Genomic DNA, 20425 nt, shown 5'->3' with positions numbered 1-20425 from the left:
AATCACCAGACCCAACCTGCGCACGTGGGAAAAGCTCCACACTAGAAATCTCTGACAAAATGGGGCCTGTAAAAAAATAAATTAAAAAAAAAATTTAAAAAAAAAGCGACCTTTGACTCTCTGGATCTGTTTTCCTGTTTGACTTCCCATAGGTGAAGCGCAAAGGAAACTGGGAAGGCCTAGGAACACTCTCACCAGGCGAGGGACTAAGGTTCTTGCAAGAGTTGAAATTTTAGCCGGGCGGTGGTGGTGCACGCCTTTAATCCCAGCACTCGGGAGGCAGAGGCAGGCGGATCTCTGTGAGTTCGAGACCAGCCTGGTTTACAAGAGCTAGTTCCAGGACAGGCTCCAAAACCACAGAGAAACCCTGTCTCGAAAAACCAAAAAAAAAAAAAAAAAAAGTTGAAATTTTAGTTATTAGTATTTGAATTCCTGTTCCATATGAGAAAACCGAGACTGGGCGAGGCCGGATTTCAGGCTGATCTCAAGGGAGAGCCAAGTTCCCAAATGCCAAGAAATTACATAGTAAAGTTACACAGCACTGTATGGAAATTAGGGAGAAAGCTTGGGGCTGCCCCAGGAGTCCAGGAGAGGTGGGACAAGTCCAAGAGGATGCACGGCCAACCCGAACGTGGACGGTTTCGTGCGGAGGCCTGGGCTAGCCCGGCCACCGCTCGCGTCCCTCCCGAAGGCAGCGGCCCGGGATTCCAGGAGTTCCGGGAGCGGGCGGGGCCGGGACGGGCCCGGCCGGGCGGCGGCAGAAAGCGGCTAGGCGGCGCTGTGAGCAGCCTGCGCCGAACGCCCCTTAAAGCCTCGGGCCGCCCTACAGGATCCCGGGAACCCGCCCAGAACGCACTCGGGACGCTGTGGGTGGAGGCGCGTCCCGGCCTGCGGGGAGGCGCACGGGAGAGGTCGGCCTCTTGCACGTCCCAGGCTGTCGCCGACCGTGGGCGCGGCCTCTTCTGCCCCGCCCACTGACACGCCCCCGGGCCCCACTCCGGCTCTGGACCCAGCTTGGCGCGCTCCCCCCTGGGTGCCATGGCCTCGCGGCTCCTGCATCGTCTGCGACACGCCCTGGCTAGCGATGGCCCCGGGGAGGCGGCGGCAGGCTCCGAGGCCGAGCAGTTCCCTGAAAGCTCCGAGCTGGAGGACGACGACGCCGAGGGCCTGTCCTCCCGCCTAAGCGGCACCCTCAGCTTCACCAGTGCCGAGGATGACCCGGACGACGAAGACGAGGACGACGAGGCGGGCCCCGACTCGCCGCCCTCCGGAGACGGGACATCGGGAGAAGACGCAGGCGAGTGCGGGAGGACAGAGGCAGGAACCTCGGGGCTCGGTTAGGCCTCCCCGCTGGCGGTGTTCCGAGAGCATCCCGGGGACTCTGAGTTATCTTCCTGAAACTCTTGACACCTTAAGCGTTTGCAAATACTGTTTGGCTGTGTGACCTTGAGTCACAACCGTGGGAACCACCCATCTCAGGGGTTTTGTGGATATTAAATGCACAGGACCAAGGAAACAAATGCATGGTGTACTAGCTGCTTTGGGTGGAGATATTTAGCATCTACTGTAAGCCAGGCGCTGGAATAAAGGCCACCTCGCTGGCGTGAATGAGGTCATGGCATTTGTTTACATTAGCCCTTGCGCTAGCCCCTTAACACGAGTGGTCTTGTGCTTGTGCAGAACGGAGTCCCCCACCTGATGGACAACGGGGCAGTCAACTCCTGGCTCGGCAGCTGCAGGATTTCTGGAAGAAGTCTCGAAACACCCTAGTTCCACAGCGGCTGCTCTTTGAGGTGACCAGCGCCAATGTTGTCAAGGACCCTCCCTCCAAGTACGTGGTGAGTGAGGTTCCAGGGACCCTTAGGCAGTGCAGTCTACAAGTCTGGTTAAGAGAAAGTAGGGAGCACCACAGCTTTGGGGGCGGGGGTTGGCTATGCAATTATAAATGGCTGTCCTTATTTTACGGAACTGAGGCAGGACAAGGGAATGGATATAGCTTGAGCAAGTCCTCAGGTAGCTGTCACTGAGAAAGTGACCTTTAAGAAGCTGCCTTCTGTCACAGCTGGTGTGTGCTGTCCTGTACCCCATGGACTTTTGTCAACTGCAGCAAGACACACACTTGAGACCCAGTTGCAGGAGTCAGGATTAAGGAAATGCGCTTCGGATCCAGATCAGCCTCGATTCTCAGGCCATACATTTTATCAGTGGCTTCACTGTGGGTGGGTTCTGGACCCTTGATGGCCCCCAGTTTCCTCGTTTCAACAGTAGGACAGTGTGCAGGATTATAGCAGGGGGTAAATGAGACCAGGCACAAAGAACCCTTGGCGTGTCTGGCACTGTGAAATACTAAACTGGTAGCTATATAGTTTCTGATTCCCTAATCTGAAATGCTTGAAAATCCTAAGCATTTGAGTATCAACATGATGCCACAAGTGGAAAATTCCACATCTAACTTCATGTGATGTGTGCTTGAAATGTAGGCCCATTTAAAAATATTGCATAAGGCCGGGCGGTGGTGGCGCACGCCTTTAATCCCAGCACTTGGGAGGCAGAGGCAGGTGGATCTCTGTGAGTTCGAGACCAGCCTGGTCTACAAGAGCTAGTTCCAGGACAGGCTCCAAAGCCACAGAGAAACCCTGTCTCGAAAAACCAAAAAAAAAAAATATTGCATAAGGACTTGAAAGGCTGAGGCAGTAAGACTGTCACAAGTTCAAAGCTAACCTGGGCTAGAGAGTGAATGCCAAGCCAGGTAAGACTACACACCTAGACACTGCCTCCCCCCACCTCTCTCTCTCTCTCTCTCTCTCTCTCTCTCTCTCTCTCTCTCTCTCTCTCTCACACACACACACACACACACACACACACACACACACAGGCCAAACACCAAGGGGGAATGTAGCTCACTGATACAGCACTTGCCTACCATGCTGAAGAACTGAGCTTTATCCCCTGCTCCCGCCCCCAGTCATATAAAACTACCTTCAGAGCTAAGTGTGCTGGCGCAGTTGGGAAGTAGAGCTCCAGGCCAGTCCTGATACATAGCAAGACCAGATTGGGCTACATAAAAACCCGCCTCAAAAAACAAAAATCCAAGACTACTTTTAGGCTATGTGTATAAAGTACAGGAAATGAGTTTTAGGAGCCAGCATGTAATTCTCAGTGGGTAGAATGCTTGCCCACCACTACATAAACTGTGTGGTGGCACACACCTATGGTCCCGGTGCTTGGAAGGGGGCTGGGGACCAGGAGTTCAAGATCAACTACATAAGCTCCAGGACAGTCTTCTGCAATACATGAGACCCTGTCTCAAGACAATAGTTTTTCATGTACTTTATAGATTTTATATTAGATTTGGGTCTCATTTCTAAGACATCTTATTGTATATATGCAAATATTTCAAATCTGAAATAGCTCTGGTCCCAAGCACTTTGGACGAGGGAAACTCGGCTTGTATTCGTATTTAACTTTGGATGGGAAATGTCAGGCATCCAGGGCCTGCTGCAGCCTCCTGACCAATCAGTTCTCCAGCACTCCCACCTCCAGCCCCATCAGGACCAAGGGGCAGTGTGGCGCTAGGCCTAGAGTCCCTGTTTTCCTGGCTGTGAAGTGGAGAGACTGGCCAGGTCCTGTAGCTAGCTGGCAGTGGTCACCCCAACCCCCTCACCGCCCCCAAGACTTGTCACTTCCCTCCTCTTCACACCCTCCCCCACCTCTGATTCAGCAAGACAGGGGGCCCAGAGCCCTGGGGTCATGGAGCCCTGTCCCATATTTGGGTCTCTCCACCCCTCTCTGTTGCTGTTAGTAACAAGGACCACACCCATGGGGTGACTGTTCCACTTTGTGCAGGGACGGATAGATGATGCAGGTTTTATATCTTGTTAAGGATCAAGTCCTTCTGCATGCTAAGCAGATACTGTACCACTGAGCTACACACTCCTAGCCCCCAATGGTCCAATCTTAAGTCACAAATGTCCCAGAGCTCTGGGGTAGGCAAGGGGTCATGCACAGGAGTGAGACACCAAGGATCAGTAAACAGAGAGCAGCTCTCTCAGAAAAGAATGGGGGGGTTGGCTCTGGAGACCTAGGTGGAAAGGTTTAAGGAAGAGCAAGGGTCATCTTCCGTCCTGACCTGTGTCTAGAAAATGAAGTCATCTCCTCTGTACAGTGAGCACCCATGTCTCCATATTTCTTCTCTGGGAGGTCAAGAGCACGGATTTTAGAATCAGTTCTCGGGACCAGTCTTTGTGCCCTCCGCTCCCTCTCCTCCTTGCAGTGCTGTTAATGATGGTTAAGGGGCACCTAACTGGAGAAGTACTTGGTCTATCATGAGATGCGGGGTAAGCGCTTAGGGCAGACCACAGACCAACAGTCACACCGTTAGAGGGGTGGGGAGGTGCAGATGGAACCCGTGGCCTCATGCGTGTTAGGAAGTACTCTGCCATCGAGGGGCCACCAAGCACCAACAACTATAACCACTGTTACCTGTCTTGGGGGGGTCATTATAAGTATCAGGTGAAATAAAGGATATAAAATAGTCTTTGGCAGAAAATTCAAAACAAAAATAGAGGGGAGTAAATATGATAAAAATATATTGTATATATATATGAAATTTTCAAAGAATAAATATATTAAGATTTAAAAAATCTAGAGCTGGGTGTTGGTGGTGCACGCCTTTAATCCCAGTACTTGGGAGGCACAGGCAGGCAGATCTCTGTGAGTTCGAGGCCAGCCTGGTCTACAGAGTGAGTTCCCAGACAGGCTCCAAAGCTACACAAAGAAACCCTGTCTTGGGAAAAAAAAATGTTGCTAGTAGGCCAGGGAAATGGTATTTGTCTGACAACCTGAGTTCAATCCCCAGAACCCATAGTGGAAGGAGAACGACCCCCCAAAGTTGCTCTGACCTCCATATGTTACTGTGGCATATGTGCACAAACATAACAGACACACCCATGCCCTTCACATCGAATACAATTAAAAATAAATAAAAGGTAACTTATACCACTCTATGCTTAACTTTTGGTGGTGGTGGTGGTGGTGGTGTATGTGTGTGTATACTGAAACTGGGGCCTTGTACATGCTTAGGCAAGTGCTTTACCCCTGAATTATATTCTCAGTCTTCTTTTTAATGTTTGTAAAACATTATAAACATAATAGTCTCAACAAGTGCCTCAGGGTGGTCTTGAATTTACTATGTAACCCAGGCAGCTCTTGACAGTTCAATCCTGCCTCAACCCTGCTTTCATGACATTGTTCATTAAAGGAACCCTCTTTTTCTAAAACAAGTTTAAAGCCACCTTTATGGCACGACTTGTCAAGAAGAGAATTTAAGAAATATAGAGCTGCCAGGCCAGTGACTCAGGCCTGTAACCCCATCTCCTTGGCAGGCTGGGGTCATAAGTTTAAGGCTTGCTTTTGCTACATAGTGAATTTAAGACAATCTGAGACAATTTAGTGAGACCCTGTCTCACAGCAAACACACACATGCTAGGCACGGCGAAGCATAACTATAATGTGTGAAGAAAAGAGGTTTATCACCGGGCGATGGTGGCGCACGCCTTTAATCCCAGCACTCGGGAGGCAGAGGCAGGCAGATCTCTGTGAGTTCGAGACCAGCCTGGTCTACAGAGCTAGTTCCAGGACAGGCTCCAAAGCCACAGAGAAACCCTGTCTCGAAAAACCAAAAAAAAGAAAAAGAAAAGAGGTTTATGAGGGCATCCTTTGACACCTAGCATGTTTGAGGCAGCCTGGGCTACGTGAGGGCAGGGACTGGAGATAACAGCTCAGTAGTAGTAGATGTGTACTAACACGAGCAAAGCCCAGTCCCCAGAAACACACACACACACACACACACATACACACACACACAGTTTGAGGCTGAAGATGCCACGTAATGACCATGCTTGGAAGGGCCCGGGTTCACTAAACCCTGCCTTGACACTGTTCCCTGGAGAGTGCCCTAAACTGAGAGTTCTGGCTTTTTCCTAAAGAGAAAGATGAACAGTGTCAGAGAAGCACCAATTTGTGCTTTAGAAAAAGATCAGAGGGGCTGGAGAGATGGCTCAGTGGTTAAGAGCACCGCCTGCTCTTCCAAAGGTCCTGAGTTCAATTCCCGGCAACCACATGGTGGCTCACAACCATCTGTAATGAGGTCTGGTGCCCTCTTCTGGCCTGCAGGCATACACACAGACAGAATATTGTATACATAATAAATAAATATTTTTTTTTAAAAAAAAAAAAGATCAGAAAGGATGAGCATGGCAGCACATGACTCTAATCCCAGCTATCTAGAAGGCTGAGGCAGGAGGATCACCTGAGCTTAGGAGATCAAAAGCCACCAGGCAATAAAGGGAGACCCCCATCTAAGAAAATAGGAAAGAAAAAGAAGAAGAAAGAAAAGCCATCCCTGGTTCCTTCTTCATGTAATCTCAGCTCTTGGGGCTGAGGCAAGAGGATCAGATCACCAAGAGTTCAAGGCTAGCCTGGGCTACAGAGGCCCTGGACTCAGTGTATTCCAGAGGACTGGAGGTGTGACTTACTTCATTGGTAGAGTGCTTGGCTTGCACCCACAAAGCCCTGGCTTCGATCCCCAGCTCCCATCCCTTGGGTGTGGTGGACCCCTGTAGTGTCAGCACTTGGCTGACTGCAGCCAGGAGCACATGAAACTGTCTCAAAAAACAAAACACAAAACACAGTCTTGCCTGCAAAACAGCCCAGCGCTTATCATGGCCTGAAGACCTGAGCTCAGTTCTTAAAACCCATGATGGAAAAAGAGAACTTAATCCTGAAAGGTATCCTCTGACCCCCATTTGTAAACTATGGCATTAAGCTCAGGTATGTGTGCCCAAACACAACAACAACAACACACACACACACACACACACACACACACACTAACCCCCACCCCCAGGAAAAAAAGAACTAAAGGGACAAGGCATGGTGACAGCTCCTTTAGTCTTTGCATTCAGGAGGCTGGCCTGTCTGGGCTGCACAGTGAGACTCTTGAGGGCCAAAAAAGAAAGGAAGCAAAGAAAAGCAGAATCATCGTGTCTCCGGCAGTGTTCTCCAGTGTCTGCCACCTGAAGACCTTGAGCACCAAAACTAGGACATCCCAGACCTGTACAAACAATGGCCTTGCCTTAGGAACTTTTCCTTAGAGCAGTCACCGGCTTTGCCTGAGGTCACCAGAAGGAGGCTGGACTTTGGGTTGTCCCGAGTCCTGGACCCGTGAACTCCTAATTTTGCCACTGTGGCTGTCTGAAGACTTGTCCTTTGGTCTGGTTTGAAAGAGGTTGGTCAGTAATGCGGGGACAGCTATGTATCCAGAGCGGCACACAGCTCCAAGCTGGCTCTCAGATTGGCTCAGAGGCCCCAAAAATGGCTCTGGGTTTCAGCTCACTCCTGGGTTTCCTTAAGGCTTTCCCAAGAACTAACTCCCTAGGGTCAGGGAGAACTTTCCCAGAAGCAGCAAGCTCCAGACGCTGAAGTTCATTTCTGTCTTTCTTTCCCCTGTGCTGCCTTGGGCCTTGGGTCATTTCAGAGGAGCCTCAGGTAAGATGGGAGTGGGTTCCTGGCCACTGCTCTGCAGCCTCTTCCCTCCGAGACAGTCCCGGGGAGGAGGTGGGGGGCTTAGGTGGAAAAGCAAAGCCAAGAGTGGAAGGGAGGGAAAGGACCCCCAGATGTTTTATATCAGCCCTGATGTCCACCTTCCCTACAGCTCTACACCCTCGCCGTGATTGGCCCAGGGCCACCAGATCGCCAGCCAGCCCAGATCTCCCGCCGTTACTCGGACTTCGAACGGCTGCACAGAAACCTGCAGCGGCAATTCCGGGGCCCCATGGCTGCCATCTCCTTCCCTCGTAAACGTCTGCGCCGGAACTTTACTGCAGAAACCATTGCCCGCCGTAGCCGGGCCTTTGAACAGTTTTTGGGTCACCTGCAGGCAGTGCCCGAGCTCCGCCAAGCCCCAGACCTGCACGACTTCTTCGTGCTGCCCGAGCTGCGGCGAGCGCAGAGCCTCACCTGTACTGGCCTTTACCGCGAGGCTCTGGCACTGTGGGCCAATGCCTGGCAGCTGCAGACCCAGCTGGGCACCCCTTCTGGCCCAGACCGCCCTCTGTTGACTCTGGCTGGGTTGGCTGTGTGCCATCAGGAGCTGGAGGATCCTGGGGAAGCACGAGCATGTAGTGAGAAGGCCCTGCAGCTGCTGGGGGCCAAGAGACCCCATCCTTTCCTGGCACCCTTTCTAGAGGCCCATGTCCGACTCTCCTGGCGCCTGGGCCTAGACAAACGGCAGACAGAAGCCCAACTTCAGTCCCTACAGGAGGCGGGCCTTACCCCCGTCCCACCCCCCAGCCTCAAGGAGCTGCTTATCAAAGAGGTGCTGGACTAACTTTTATTTGTCTTGCCGCGCTTCTGGGCGAGGGACTGCTCCAGGTCAAGGGACTGAAGGCAATAGAGGACACTGAGCAGCCAGGGGCTGAGGAGTTCTGGGAGCCCCTAAAGTAGTTCCCGAGAAAGAGTCTGCAGCAGACTGAGAGGAACTTGGATTTGTGGGGCTGGACTCCAAACAGGCTTTGGTTGGGGTTACCCTAGGATGCTACAAGGAGGAAGTTTTGGGGTGGGCTCTTCAGCCTACCACAGCCGGAGGCTGTAAGCAAGGTCAGGATCAGTGTTTCCTGTTTCCTTTTCCTTGGCCTCTACACCAGTAAAACAGCTTGGCTGAAGGGCTGGGTACTAGTAGTGGAGTCCTGAAGTTTAGAGACAGGAGGAGGGAAATTAAAGGTCAGCTGCTTCAGTGTTAGCAATCTCTTTATTGAATGTGAGAGGCAGGAAGCCCAGCTCTCAACTGTGACTCCTGCCTCAGGAAGGGCAGTAGAAAGAGTTCTTTTAACCCCAGGCCAAGCCAGTTATCTTTGACTACAGCTTACTCGCAGACACTTGAGGCTTCAATCGGATCACACCCTCTTGGGCACAGGTCACAGCAAGGACCCCATCCCGACGCCACAGCCGGCCGTGCACTAGCCCTCGAGAGCCACCTGTGTGCAAGGAGAAGGGTGAGAACGGCCTCTGCTTTAGCACAGCCTGCTTTGCCCTGAAGGGGTTTGACACAGGGCAGAGCTGCCCCACCTAAGGGCACACTGGAACATAACTACTCCAAACGCCCCTTTGTGAGCTGTTACAGCCACTTGATGGCCCCAAAGCACTTTCACATAACTGCTCAGTTCCTCTAAAGATCCCAGAGACAACAGTCTCCACAGGCTTGGCCAAGCAGACTGCCGCTTCTCTGGCCACTGGTCAGAAATCCCATTCTTCCCTTATGATAAGCAAGTCCTCCCAGCTGGTCACCCACCAAGGGAGGGGGTAGTTCAGAGAAGACCCGAGACCATGAGGTATGGCCCCTCTCCCTTTTCATCTAGAGGTTCTGGCCTGAGTTAGTTACCTTCAGGAAGCTAACTCGAGCTTTCTTTACATACAGCAGGGCCCATGCAGATCTAACTGTAGCCAGAGAACGCGGGGCTTCATTTCTTGTACTGTCTTACAGACAGGGACACTAAAGTGCACAGAGGCTCAGGCTTGGCCCCGAGGGTCAGGCCAAAGCTGACCGAGTGTCCTAACTTCAAGGTTGTGGACACTGTTCTGTGCTGCTGGTGGCATCTGAGTAACCCTTTCCTGACTGCAAGGGGTTATTTAAGTTTTGTCTGTTTTATAAAGCAAAGCTTTTCTTCCTTTGACATGTACTTCATTATAAAAGAGTCAGGGCTCTAACACAAGACATCAATGAGTCTGGGTTTCTCTCGGTTCCCTACAGGAGCATCCTTAGAGTCCACTGAGTGCCCTGCTCCATCCTGCCAACTTACGGAATCACTCAGGGAGCTCCTTAAAACACAGTTTACAGCTGGGCATGGTGGCATATGCTTCTAATCCCAGCACTTGGGGAGCAGAAGCGTGCGGATCTTTGTGAGTTCAAGGCCCAGCCTGGTCTACAGAGCAAGTTCCGGGACAGCTGGGGTAGAATGCAATCTGTTTAGAAAAAGCTCCCTCAAGTGACAGCATGGTGGTTTACTAGGTGTAGACAGTACTAATATAACCCTATTAGATGAAAAAAAAACAAGCAGCAGGGCATGGTGGCTCCTGCACTTGGGAGGTGGAGGCAGGAGGATCAGGAGTTCCAGGCCAGACTCCACTCTATAAAGAGTTCAAGACAAGCAGGGGTTACGTAAGACAGGGCTGGGGAGCAGAGATGTGGATCTCAGTAAGTTCTAGGCAAGTCAGAGCTCCGTAGTGAAACCTTGTCCCTCCCTGTCGAAACAGAAAGAAAGAAAAGAAAAAGCTTCAGAAAGAAGAAAGGACTTTTCAGGTTCACATATGGAATCTAAAGTGGTTTGGGTACCTGCGCTGGGTCTCTGAGATAAACTCAATCATTCCTGGCATGTAGAATACCTCTGAAGACAACATGAATACCTAGAGGGGCAGCAATGCAAGGACCCTGTACAGCATCCCCAGAGAGTAAGAAAAGGCAGCAACATCTATAAATAAAGCAGGTTCCCTACCACCCAGAGACACTGACCCACAGGCCCACACTCACCAGCCCAGGGGCTCTCGCACTCATAGAGCATCCAGTGGTCAGCTCGAAATGGGGCGTGGAACCACATGGAGTGGTCCAGTGAGACCATGAAGTTCACTTTATACTTGAACTGGTGGGGCAGCAATGCTGTACCCAGGAAGGCGTAGTCAGAGATGTAAGCAGCCACACAGCAGTGCATCTTGATGTCGCCCTCCCCTGCAACAGGTCCCAATCCCATCAGCCCTGGGCTCCTGGCTTTCCAGCGCAGGGTCTGCAGGGAGGTGGGGAAAAAAAGACTACCACACACAAATTCATCATTGTGCACGGGCACCTGGCCCAGGTGTGGGTGTGTATGTAAGGATAAAGGCAGTGGGGATGAAGAAGAACAGAGGTAAGACAAATGCAAATCCCAAGCCTCTCACTCCAGCCACTCTTTGTGGTCCTGAAACAGGCATCTTCCAGTTTGCACAAAGACGTCTATGGTCAGCCACTGACCTAGATAAGAACCTCAGCAAGATATCTTGCTTCCCCCAGAAAGGTCCAACAATGGGATTACAGTCACCTCATTATTCTCATGTTAAAGGGTAAGGGTTCTGGTGAGAAACTGAGCCAAATTCTGCATAACTCAGATTTGGAAATGGGCCCAAAGAGAGAATGGGATACTCAAGCAACAGATGGCAAATGAGTGGCAAGGCCTAGACCCCTGGAGTGTTTCCCTCCAATTCATGGGTCCTCTTACCAATATAGCCCCGGGCTCGCACCCAGAACATCTGTTTGGGCTCCAGTGTCGGCAGCTGGCTCAGCTGGCTGGGTGGGTTCACCATTTTGATCTCAATGGGTACCTCCTGAGCAGCAATTCGGTTCAGCCCCACTCGGTATTTCTTGTGGAGGTTAGGGTCCCTGAAAGTAAAGACAGGGACAAGGAGAGGGAGCGTCTCTATGCTGCCTCTTCTGGTCCCCACGTCTGTCCATAAGGACTTCTGTCCTGCAAAGCTTCCTCATGGAGCTGGCAAAGCAATATAGTGTTTGATTCCCTTCCTTGTCACTTCAGCCATGCTGTGACATGCAAGTCAGTCATCTCTCTGAGCCTGTTTCCCATGTGAAACAGAAGAGTGATGTAACCTGTCTTGCAGCGAACATACACAGACCTAGGCACCAGCCGGGAGGTGGTGGCACACACCTTTAATCCCAGCACTCGGGAGGCAGAAGCAGGTGGATCTCTTTTTTTTTTTTTTTTTTTTTTTTTTTTTTTGATTTTTCGAGACAGGGTTTCTCTGTAGCTTTGGAGCCTGTCCTGGAACTAGCTCTTGTAGACCAGGCTGGCCTCGAACTCCCAGAGATCCGCCTGCCTCTGCCTCCCGAGTGCTGGGATTAAAGGCGTGCGCCACCACCGCCCGGCCAGGTGGATCTCTTGAGTTTGAGGTCAGCCTGGTCTACAACAGCTAGTTCCAGGACAGGCTCCAAAGCTACAGTGAAACCCTGTCTCAAAAAAAAAAAACAACAAAAAAAAACAAAAACAAAAACAAAAAAAACAAACCCAGGCACCATTCCTTGCCGGGACTTCACATGACAAGTGTGGTCATCATTCCAATTGAGAAGAGGCATGAGCACAGGAGAATGAAGGATATGATGTCAGGCAGTCTGGACCCACAGTTCATACATCTAACCACTCATTACCTGTGAACATGCAGGAAAAGTCTTCCTATATTATCTGCATTCTCTATCCTAAGCGGTTAGGAGTCCTGTGTGCTGGGGTGACACCATTTCCATGGGTCCACAGTGCTCTTAGCAGGCTCTGCCCTTCCCACCCCGTCTGGTAGACTGTCCTTCTGCACTGTCCACCCTGGCAGCCACTACCACATGAGACAGAACTTGAAATGTGCCTGCTGTAACTACAGAACTGCACTGATGAAGGAGGTGGCATGGGATGCGGCTCTGTGGTAGACAGCCTGCCTCGCATGCACAAAGCCCTGGGGATTTGATCCCTAGCACCACACACAGAAAAGAATTGTTCGTTCTATTTCATTAATTTCATATGGCCTATAGGGTTAGTAGCTACCTTATTGAGGTGTATACTCCTAAATTCAGGCTCCTTTAACAAAAATACATTATCTTCATTTCTGTGCACACCAAGCCCCAGCTTTATGCTCATCTGTTAGTGGTGTAACTACTCACATAGCACTGCTAAGTGCCTTTATACCTCTATCGCATTTAATCCTCACAGCAGCCTTAGGAGGTGAAAGTTATAATTAGCTCATTTATAACCAAAGGTATGGACTCAGAGTAGGCAAGCATTTGCCCAAACTCATACCAAGATTAGGGACAGAGCCTAGACTTGAAAGCTGGCTATTCAGGCTCCTGAACCCACATCCATCCCACATGCCCTCTTGCTGCCCCAGTGTCCAACACAAGCTACAGGACCCTTTGGCACAACTCCCTACTTTGACTGCTCCCAACTTCAGATGAAGAAACTAGGGCCTTGAAAGGCTGCCGGATGGGGAACCCCATAGAAGGCAGGCACTAACAGAGGCTACAGTCCTGGTCAGAAGCCATGTGTCCATGTCTGTGTCCAGAGCTCTTCCCCATATTCCAGCCCCCCAGACTTTGTTATGATCTTAATGAGAAATATATGCTACCAAGGTAGAGTCAAGATACTTAAAAGACACCAAAGTGAAGAAACTGACCAGTAGGCCATACTCTGCAACAGGGTCCCAGAGGAGAACATTCATCCTGCCAAACATTAACTCCAAAGCTACTGCATGATAGGCCCGAGTTAGGAGGGGGGTCAGTCAGGAGACTGGAGGATATTTATTCACCCAGTGGTTGCAAAAATAGTTTATTGTTGGATTCAAGTACAGAGGATTGAACCCACGGTCAATTTGTTTAATTTATTATGGATGGGTAGGGGACAGTACGCACAAGTTCTACAGTGTGTCTGCAAAGATCAGAGGACAACCGTGTAGAATCAGGTTTCTACTTACACCTTTATATGGGTCCAAGGGATTGAACTTGGTCCTCAGACTTGTACAGCAGGGACCTTTACCTGCTGAGCCCTCTCTTTGGCCCCAAGCCAATATTTTAATAACAATAAAGCTATCCCATGCCTGTGCTGGCTGCGTGCAAGCTCTGCCTTTTACATTATGACCCAACACACACATGCACATACGCTAGTAAAAACAAGAAACACAACTGAAATTGAAGTTGCAGAGGGCTCTTCCCCTCCTTCAACAGTGGACTCCAGGATCTCCTCTTCTGCTTATATATACTATATATAAAATACGTATATTCCTACATGCATATATATTTTTTTAGTATTTATTTATTTATTATGTATACAATATTCTGTCTGTGTGTATGCCTGAAGGCCAGAAGAGGGCACCAGACCCCATTACAGATGGTTGAGAGCCACCATGTGGTTGCTGGGAATTGAACTCAGGACCTTTGGAAGAGCAGGCAGTGCTCTTAACCGCTGAGCCATCTCTCCAGCCCATGCATATATATTTCTACATACATACGTGTGCATTCAGCATTGGGGTTGAACTTAGAGCCTTGGGTACACTTAGCACATGCTCTATCAGAGAGTATTCCCTCTCAAGCCCCCCATGTATATAAAATTTTTAAATAGTTTGTATTTACTTTATGTGTATCAGTGTTTATCTGCATATGTGTGCCACAGTTGTGTTTGGTGCCCATGAAAGATAGAAGGGGATGTCAAAGCCTTTGGAACTGGAATTAGAGGTGGCTATGAGTCACCCTACGGGTGCTAGGTACCACACTTGGGCCCTCTGCAAAAGTAACACATGCTCTTAATGGCTGAGCCATCTTCTCAGCCCGCCCTCATTTTTTTGAGAAAAGGTCCTCACTATGTAGCCCTAGCTAACCCAGGAATCGCAGAGATCCACCTGTCTCTGTCTCCCAAGTGCTGGGATCTGGTTTATACTTTTAGTATATAGTCAACACCCACTTAGGGGCTCATGAACCACTTATGAGTAGGAGTCAGAGTTTGAAAACACACTCCTGGGTGGTGGTGGTGCACATTACCCAGTAGTCCCAGCACTTAGGAGGCAAAGGCAGGCAGATCTCTGAGTTCGAGGCCAGCCTTGTCTACAAAGTGAGTTCCAGGACAGCCAGGGTTACACAGAGAAAACAGTCGCAAAAGAAAAAACAGAGAAAAAAACAAAACAAAAACAAAAACAAAACCACTGCCTGGGACTGTATGCGAAGAGAAAGGGACAAGAGAGTTAACAAGGGGAAATATATATACATTCAGTCTGGGCTGTGGTGGCGCATGCCTTTAATCCCAGCACTTGGGAGGCAGAGACAGGTGGATCTCTGTGAGTTTGAGGTCAACCTGGTCTACACAATGAGTTCCAGGAAAGGCTCCAAAGCTACAGAGAAACCCTGTCTCAGGAAAAAAAAATCAGAATGCATCAAAATACACTCATCTAAGTATTGTTTTCTTTTTATTTAAAGACAGGCTCTCAGTACACAGGGCTGGTGGGCTGGCTGGGAACTCCCTATGTAGACTAGGTAGTTTTGAATTCTCATAGATCGCCTGTCTCTGAAGGCATATAGATCATACCCAGGACCTAATGGTGTTTTTACTATAGGTCAAAGTAGTAAATGTTTTAAGGTCTAAGGTGTAGCTTTGAGGTAGAACAGACTTACCTAGCACACATGAGACCCCTAGGTTTGATCCCTAGAACCATAAAAACTAAAGAATAAAAGAAGTTTGAAAATTTAAAAACAAAACAAAAAGCCTCCTCTCTGGAGTCCTCATTCTCACCTTAAATACTGGTCGATGAGAGCCTCATGGCCCAGCAGCTCTTCTGGCGGAGGCACAGTGGGCATGGAAAACTGGTGCTGCAGGGGGCTGGGCTGCATCTGCTGGAAGGATGCCTGGCAGATAAAGATGGCTTTGCCATGCTGCACGGCCTTCACGGAGCGCACTGAGAAACTTGCACCTGTTCGCGTCCGCTCCACATGGTACAGCACTGGCACCTTTGGGTCCCCTACAGTATACATAAGGGGGCAAGGTGCCCCTGAGTAAATGCATGGGCCCCATAATCATGACAGTTGATAAACAGACACCTCTGTTCTCATCCTCAGTTTCTGCTGCTGTCATTTTGAGACAGGGTTTCCTTCTATAGCCTTGGCTAGTCTGGGACTCAGGGCAACCTCTTGCCTCTGCCTTTCAAGTGCTGGAATGCCCATCTTTTTTTCTTTCTCTCTTTTTTAAAAGACAGATTTCCCAATATGTTGCTGTCACTGGCTTTTGGCAGAGACCCAGACAGGCGAGTGAGTGTGACATCTCTACAGCAGAAAACAAGTACAGCGTGCTAGGTGTGCCTGACTGGAGGCTGCGAGCCTGGGGAAACTGCCGGTGAACCAACCAGCAGGGGGCAGTCTATGGGATTTGTTAGGGACACAGAGCTGTTAATTAACCAAGCCCTTGCTGTTTGGGCCGAAGAGGGTCACCCTCACTCATGCTAGGTAAGTGCTTTGCCAACCGAGATACAGAGGACAACTTGCGGGAGTCACTTCTGTTCTACCATGTGGGTCTTGAGGATTTAACTCAGGTCTTGAGGTTTGGTCACCAGTCACCCAATATTTTCTTTTTCTTTCTTTATGTTTGTTTTTTAAGACAGGATTTCTGTGTAGCCTTAGCTGTCCTGGAACTCGCTCTGTAGACCAAGCTGGCCTGAACTCCCCGAATGCTGGGACTAAAGGCATGAGCTACCGGTGACTGGTTAGGCTATATGGAACACAGTGATCCTTAATACTAATGAAAGAGTATAAAGCAAGTGTTGTTTATTGGGGGGAGGTATTTTTAAATTGATTATTGTTGTGTGTATATGTGACTATGTGAGGGGTGGCTTGCCACGGTATGCATGCTGGGGATGGAGGACAACTCAATGGTGTTGGTTCTTTTGGGGAGGGGTATAGAGTTTATTTAATGGGTAAGAGAATTCTGGAATGAAGAGACAGGAGGAGAGAAGAAGGGAAGATGGGGAGGCAGTGGTTACCTCTTCGGAAGAGGGGCGGAGGGAGGGAGTGGTGTTGGCTCTTTTCTACCTTTCCTCGGGTCCTAGGGATTGAACTTGGGTTACAAAGGCCCTTCTCTGCTGAGTCATCTAGAAGGATACGTGTCTGCTTTTTGGCAGCGTTCCACTGTTTTGTTTTTCCTGGTGCTCCTGGGAATTGAGCATAGGGCCTCCACTCTGCAAGCAGCCATGCAACTGCTGATCTACATAACCAGCCCGGACCAAGAGTTTGCAATGAGAACTCCCCTGTATCTGAGCCCAGAGCTTTAAGAGTCTAAAAGATCCTACTGAAATATCTCTAGTCCTACCCCTCCTCTATTTCACCAATGAGACCAATCTCAGCAGAAGGCGATCTCATTCAAGATTCCCCTAGTAATTATTATAAAGCTGAAACTGAATTCCCTACCCACACTGCATAGCTCCTAGCCCGAAAGTTTATAGGACTCTGAAGATTTAGCAGTCTTGACCCTAGAAGAGTATAAAGACTGAAGAAGAGAGCCATTAGTGCCAGAAGCAGGCAGATCTCTGCGGGTTCAAGGAGCAGCCTGGTATAAATGGCGAGTTTCAGGCCAGCCAGGTGAGACCCTGTCTCAAAACAGCAACAACAATAACAAAGTGAAGAAGGGGATGGTAAGATGGCTTATCAGTTAGAGCACTTTTTGTTCTTCCAGAGGACCCATGTTTGGTTCCTACCACCTACATGGTGGCTCACAATCCCCTGTAACTGCAAATTTTAGGGTATCCAATATCCTCTTCTGGCCACCTCAGACAATAGGAAAGCAACATGGTGCATGTAAATTCATTTAGGCACATACATATACACATACATTCTAAAAATATGCAAATACATTTTTTTTTTCAATGAGAGGGTTGAGTATGGCGGCACACACCTTTAATCCCAGGTCTCGAGAAGCAAAGGCAAGCAGATCTCTAAGTCCCAGGCCAGCCAGGCACACAGTGAGACTCTGCCTCAAAAAACAAAACAAATAAACAAAGAAATAGAATGAATGTAGAAGAGAACCAGGCCTGGTGTCATGAAGGCCAGCCAGGACTACACAGAACGAGACCCTAACTCAACGGAAACTTAAAAACAAAAAAGCTGGGGCTGGAGAGATAGCTCAGGGGTTAAGAGCACTGGCTGCTCTTCCAAAGGTTCAATTCCCAGCAACCACACGGTGGCTCACAACCATCTGTAATGAGATCTGGTGCCCTCTTCTGGCCTGCAGGCATATATGCAGACAGAATATTGTTTACATAATAAATAAATATTTTTTTTAAAAAAAGCTACGGGGAAAGGCCCACCAAGACCACATAAGCATTAAGAACAAGAGAACAAGTATTTAGTGGATCTCGAGGAGTGAGCTAAGCATCTAGGTTGCTTCCAGACCCATCTCAGTTTCCCCAGTGTTGAGACCACAGACCTGGGCCAACATGATGGGCTCCCTTCCTGCGTTTTTTGGTACTTGAGATGGAACACAGTCCCTTTCATGTGCTAGCCAAGTGCTCTACTACTAAGCTACATCCACAGCCCCTTAGGGACCTTTCATTGGATTTTCTCTCTCCCTTCTCCATCTGCTTCTCTGATTCTCCCATTTCTTCCCCTTTCTCTTGAGTTAGTCTTCAAAGCCAGGGAGCAGTGGCTGCTGGACACCAGGGATGGCTACAGACAAGGAGCCAGGGTACGGGGTTTACCTGCCCGGACCAGGGAGCAGTGGCTGCTGGGCCAGCAGGGGTGGCTGCAGACAAGGAGCCAGGGTACGGGGTTTACCTGCCCGGACAAAGTAGCAGTGCAGGGAGTGCACGTGGACGTCCTCACTCACAGACTTGGCAGCAGCCACCAGGGCTTGGCCCACAATTTGACCCCCAAAGAGCCGCTGGGAGGTGGGTACCCAGTAATGCCTTCCTCTGTAGGAAGAGGAGAATGAAAAAGACTTGAGGAGCGCTCTGGGTCCCGTAAGCCTCAAGTGAAGGGTCTCTTGTGGTTACTTGGGTCCTTTTTGAGAACCCAAGAAAAGCCAAGGGCTCTGCTCTCAAAATCTCTGCATAAAACTTCAGTTTTTATGTCTACCTGGGCCCTGTGTGGACTTCAGTCGAGCATAACAAGCTAGCTCCTTCAGTTTACAGCAGCCGTACAGAGTTCCCACAACTCAACCACTCCCAATCCTGGGCAGTTTCAAGTCCAGTTTCTTCCCCTCCCAAAACCAGGGAAAGGCAGAGGCCAGAAGATACTTGAAGCCTTGAATGGACACAAGAAACCCAAAAGCAGAGCTGGGACTGGACTGTATGGACGAAGGCTTGCCCCTGGCACTCCATAACTGGCAACGTATGAACTGGCTTCAGAGCTAAAAGGGTCCTGAGTCATGCCATCAACTGTCTTTAAAAAAAAAATAACTGTCCAAGGTCTGAGGTTGTGAAATTTAATACAGATGAACAAATTGGCCTGGCCTTCTAGGTGAAAGGGCCTGCCCAGCGCTGGAGGTGAACCCTGAGTCCTACCACCCAGCCCTGAGGTTATTATTTTCCATTACAATACATTTTTGAAAACCACTGCTGGCCTAGGGAGCTATAATTACCTAGGTGGAAGAAAGGGAGATCAAAATTAAGATAGTTTCTGATAAAATCAGAGTGGTGGAGGTCAAAACTGCCACTAAACAAGGGTGATGGTGCATTCCTTTGACCCTAGCTCTAGGGACTCTTCGCAGAAGCCTATGAGTTCAAGGCCAGTCTGGTCTACAAAGAATTCCACGACAGCTAGGGAGGGCTATATAGAGAGACCCTGTCTCAAAAACAAAACAAAACAAAAAGCAACAACAAAAACAAAAACTGTCACTAACCAGCCAAGCATGGTGGTTGGTGCTCTCCTGCCAGCACTCAGGAGGCAAAGGCAGGTGGATCCCTGTGGGTTCCAAGCCAACCTGGTATACGTAGTGAATTCCAGGACAGCCAGGATCATATAGTGACACCCTGTCTCAAAACAAAATTAAAAAAAAACTGTTACAAACCCGTGTCGCGATCACCAACTTCAGTGATGTCGGGGAGAAAGAAACCATACCCCAGGACAAAAAAATGACTTACCAAACCCCAGTTAGTGGTGCAGGGACGGGGTGGTGGAAAAAAGGCAGTGAGTTTATTAGAGTTGTGTATTGGTTTTAAAAACCGATCCGCTATGTACCCTCAGGTAAATCATTGCCCTCGCTAGGTTGATTCTACCAGGCTAAGCTGCCTTGTAGGGTAACCCAGTGCAAGGGCGGGTGTCAGGGACACGCCTTCTCCTAACTGCCGCAGAGCTTGCAGCCCGAACAGAACCTCTTAAGCCCAGAAGTGGGGGGTCACGGGGGAGCGGCGGAGACCGCGGCTCTCTATACTGCAGCAGGGGTGCGGGCCCGGTTCCGGGTGCCGCCGGCTACCTGAAGAGATCCTCATCTAGCGGCTCCAGGTTGAGCACGCTGGTGACCAGCACACTACGGAGGTCTCCGGAAAGGTCGTCGCCGTCGGCGTCGCCTTGCGCATCCCCCGGGGCTTCTGGCGCTGACATCCTGACCTCTCACCGTGGGCGCAGGGGACACTGCGCTTTGTCAGAGACGCGGAAACTTATAAAGGTGCACAACGCTTCCGGCAGGTCGCCCCAGTGGCCGGAAATCCTGAAGGCTTCGCGGAGGAAGATGCAGATTGTGATTGGTCAATGTACCTGTCAATTCCACGGTGGGCGGAGTTATCTCTACCTTATGATTGGAGAGTATGTGTGCCAGTTTGGGAACTCCGCGTGTGATTGGGTAAATCAGCGAGGGGGCGGAGCCTTGGGGGCTGAATAATAAGG

General features: G+C 49.8%; 2 protein-coding genes across 4 annotated transcripts; one reads left to right on the top strand and one right to left on the bottom strand.

Moving 5' to 3' along the window:
- Window positions 1-868: 868 nt before the first annotated feature.
- Snx21 (sorting nexin family member 21) lies at window positions 869-10627 on the top strand. 2 transcript variants are annotated; one of them, XM_057780519.1, is made up of 3 exons: window positions 869-1297; window positions 1681-1838; window positions 7715-10627. In XM_057780519.1, the coding sequence occupies exons 1-3, from the start codon at window positions 1039-1041 to the stop codon at window positions 8387-8389; spliced, it is 1092 nt and encodes a 363-aa protein (XP_057636502.1). In that variant the 5' UTR covers window positions 869-1038; the 3' UTR covers window positions 8390-10627. The 2 variants fall into 2 exon arrangements, with proteins under 2 accessions (XP_057636502.1, XP_057636503.1); XM_057780520.1 differs by having other exon boundaries at window positions 979-1297; window positions 1681-1831; window positions 7715-7885.
- On the bottom strand, window positions 8801-20225 carry Acot8 (acyl-CoA thioesterase 8). Of its 2 annotated transcripts, XM_057780521.1 has the most exons (6): window positions 20016-20225; window positions 18377-18513; window positions 15351-15576; window positions 11304-11464; window positions 10586-10780; window positions 8801-9035 (listed from the first exon to the last, which is right to left on the bottom strand). In XM_057780521.1, exons 1-6 carry the CDS (start codon window positions 20141-20143, stop codon window positions 8917-8919), a joined length of 966 nt encoding a protein of 321 aa, XP_057636504.1. In that variant the 5' UTR covers window positions 20144-20225; the 3' UTR covers window positions 8801-8916. The 2 variants fall into 2 exon arrangements, with proteins under 2 accessions (XP_057636504.1, XP_057636505.1); XM_057780522.1 differs by lacking the exon at window positions 18377-18513 and having other exon boundaries at window positions 20016-20174.
- Window positions 20226-20425: the final 200 nt, after the last annotated feature.

Source organism: Chionomys nivalis, chromosome 9 (assembly GCF_950005125.1).
Source record: "Chionomys nivalis chromosome 9, mChiNiv1.1, whole genome shotgun sequence".
NCBI classification, from domain to species: domain Eukaryota; kingdom Metazoa; phylum Chordata; class Mammalia; order Rodentia; family Cricetidae; genus Chionomys; species Chionomys nivalis.
Note: the sequence above shows the minus strand (reverse complement) of the source record. Positions and strands in the feature narration are given on the sequence as shown.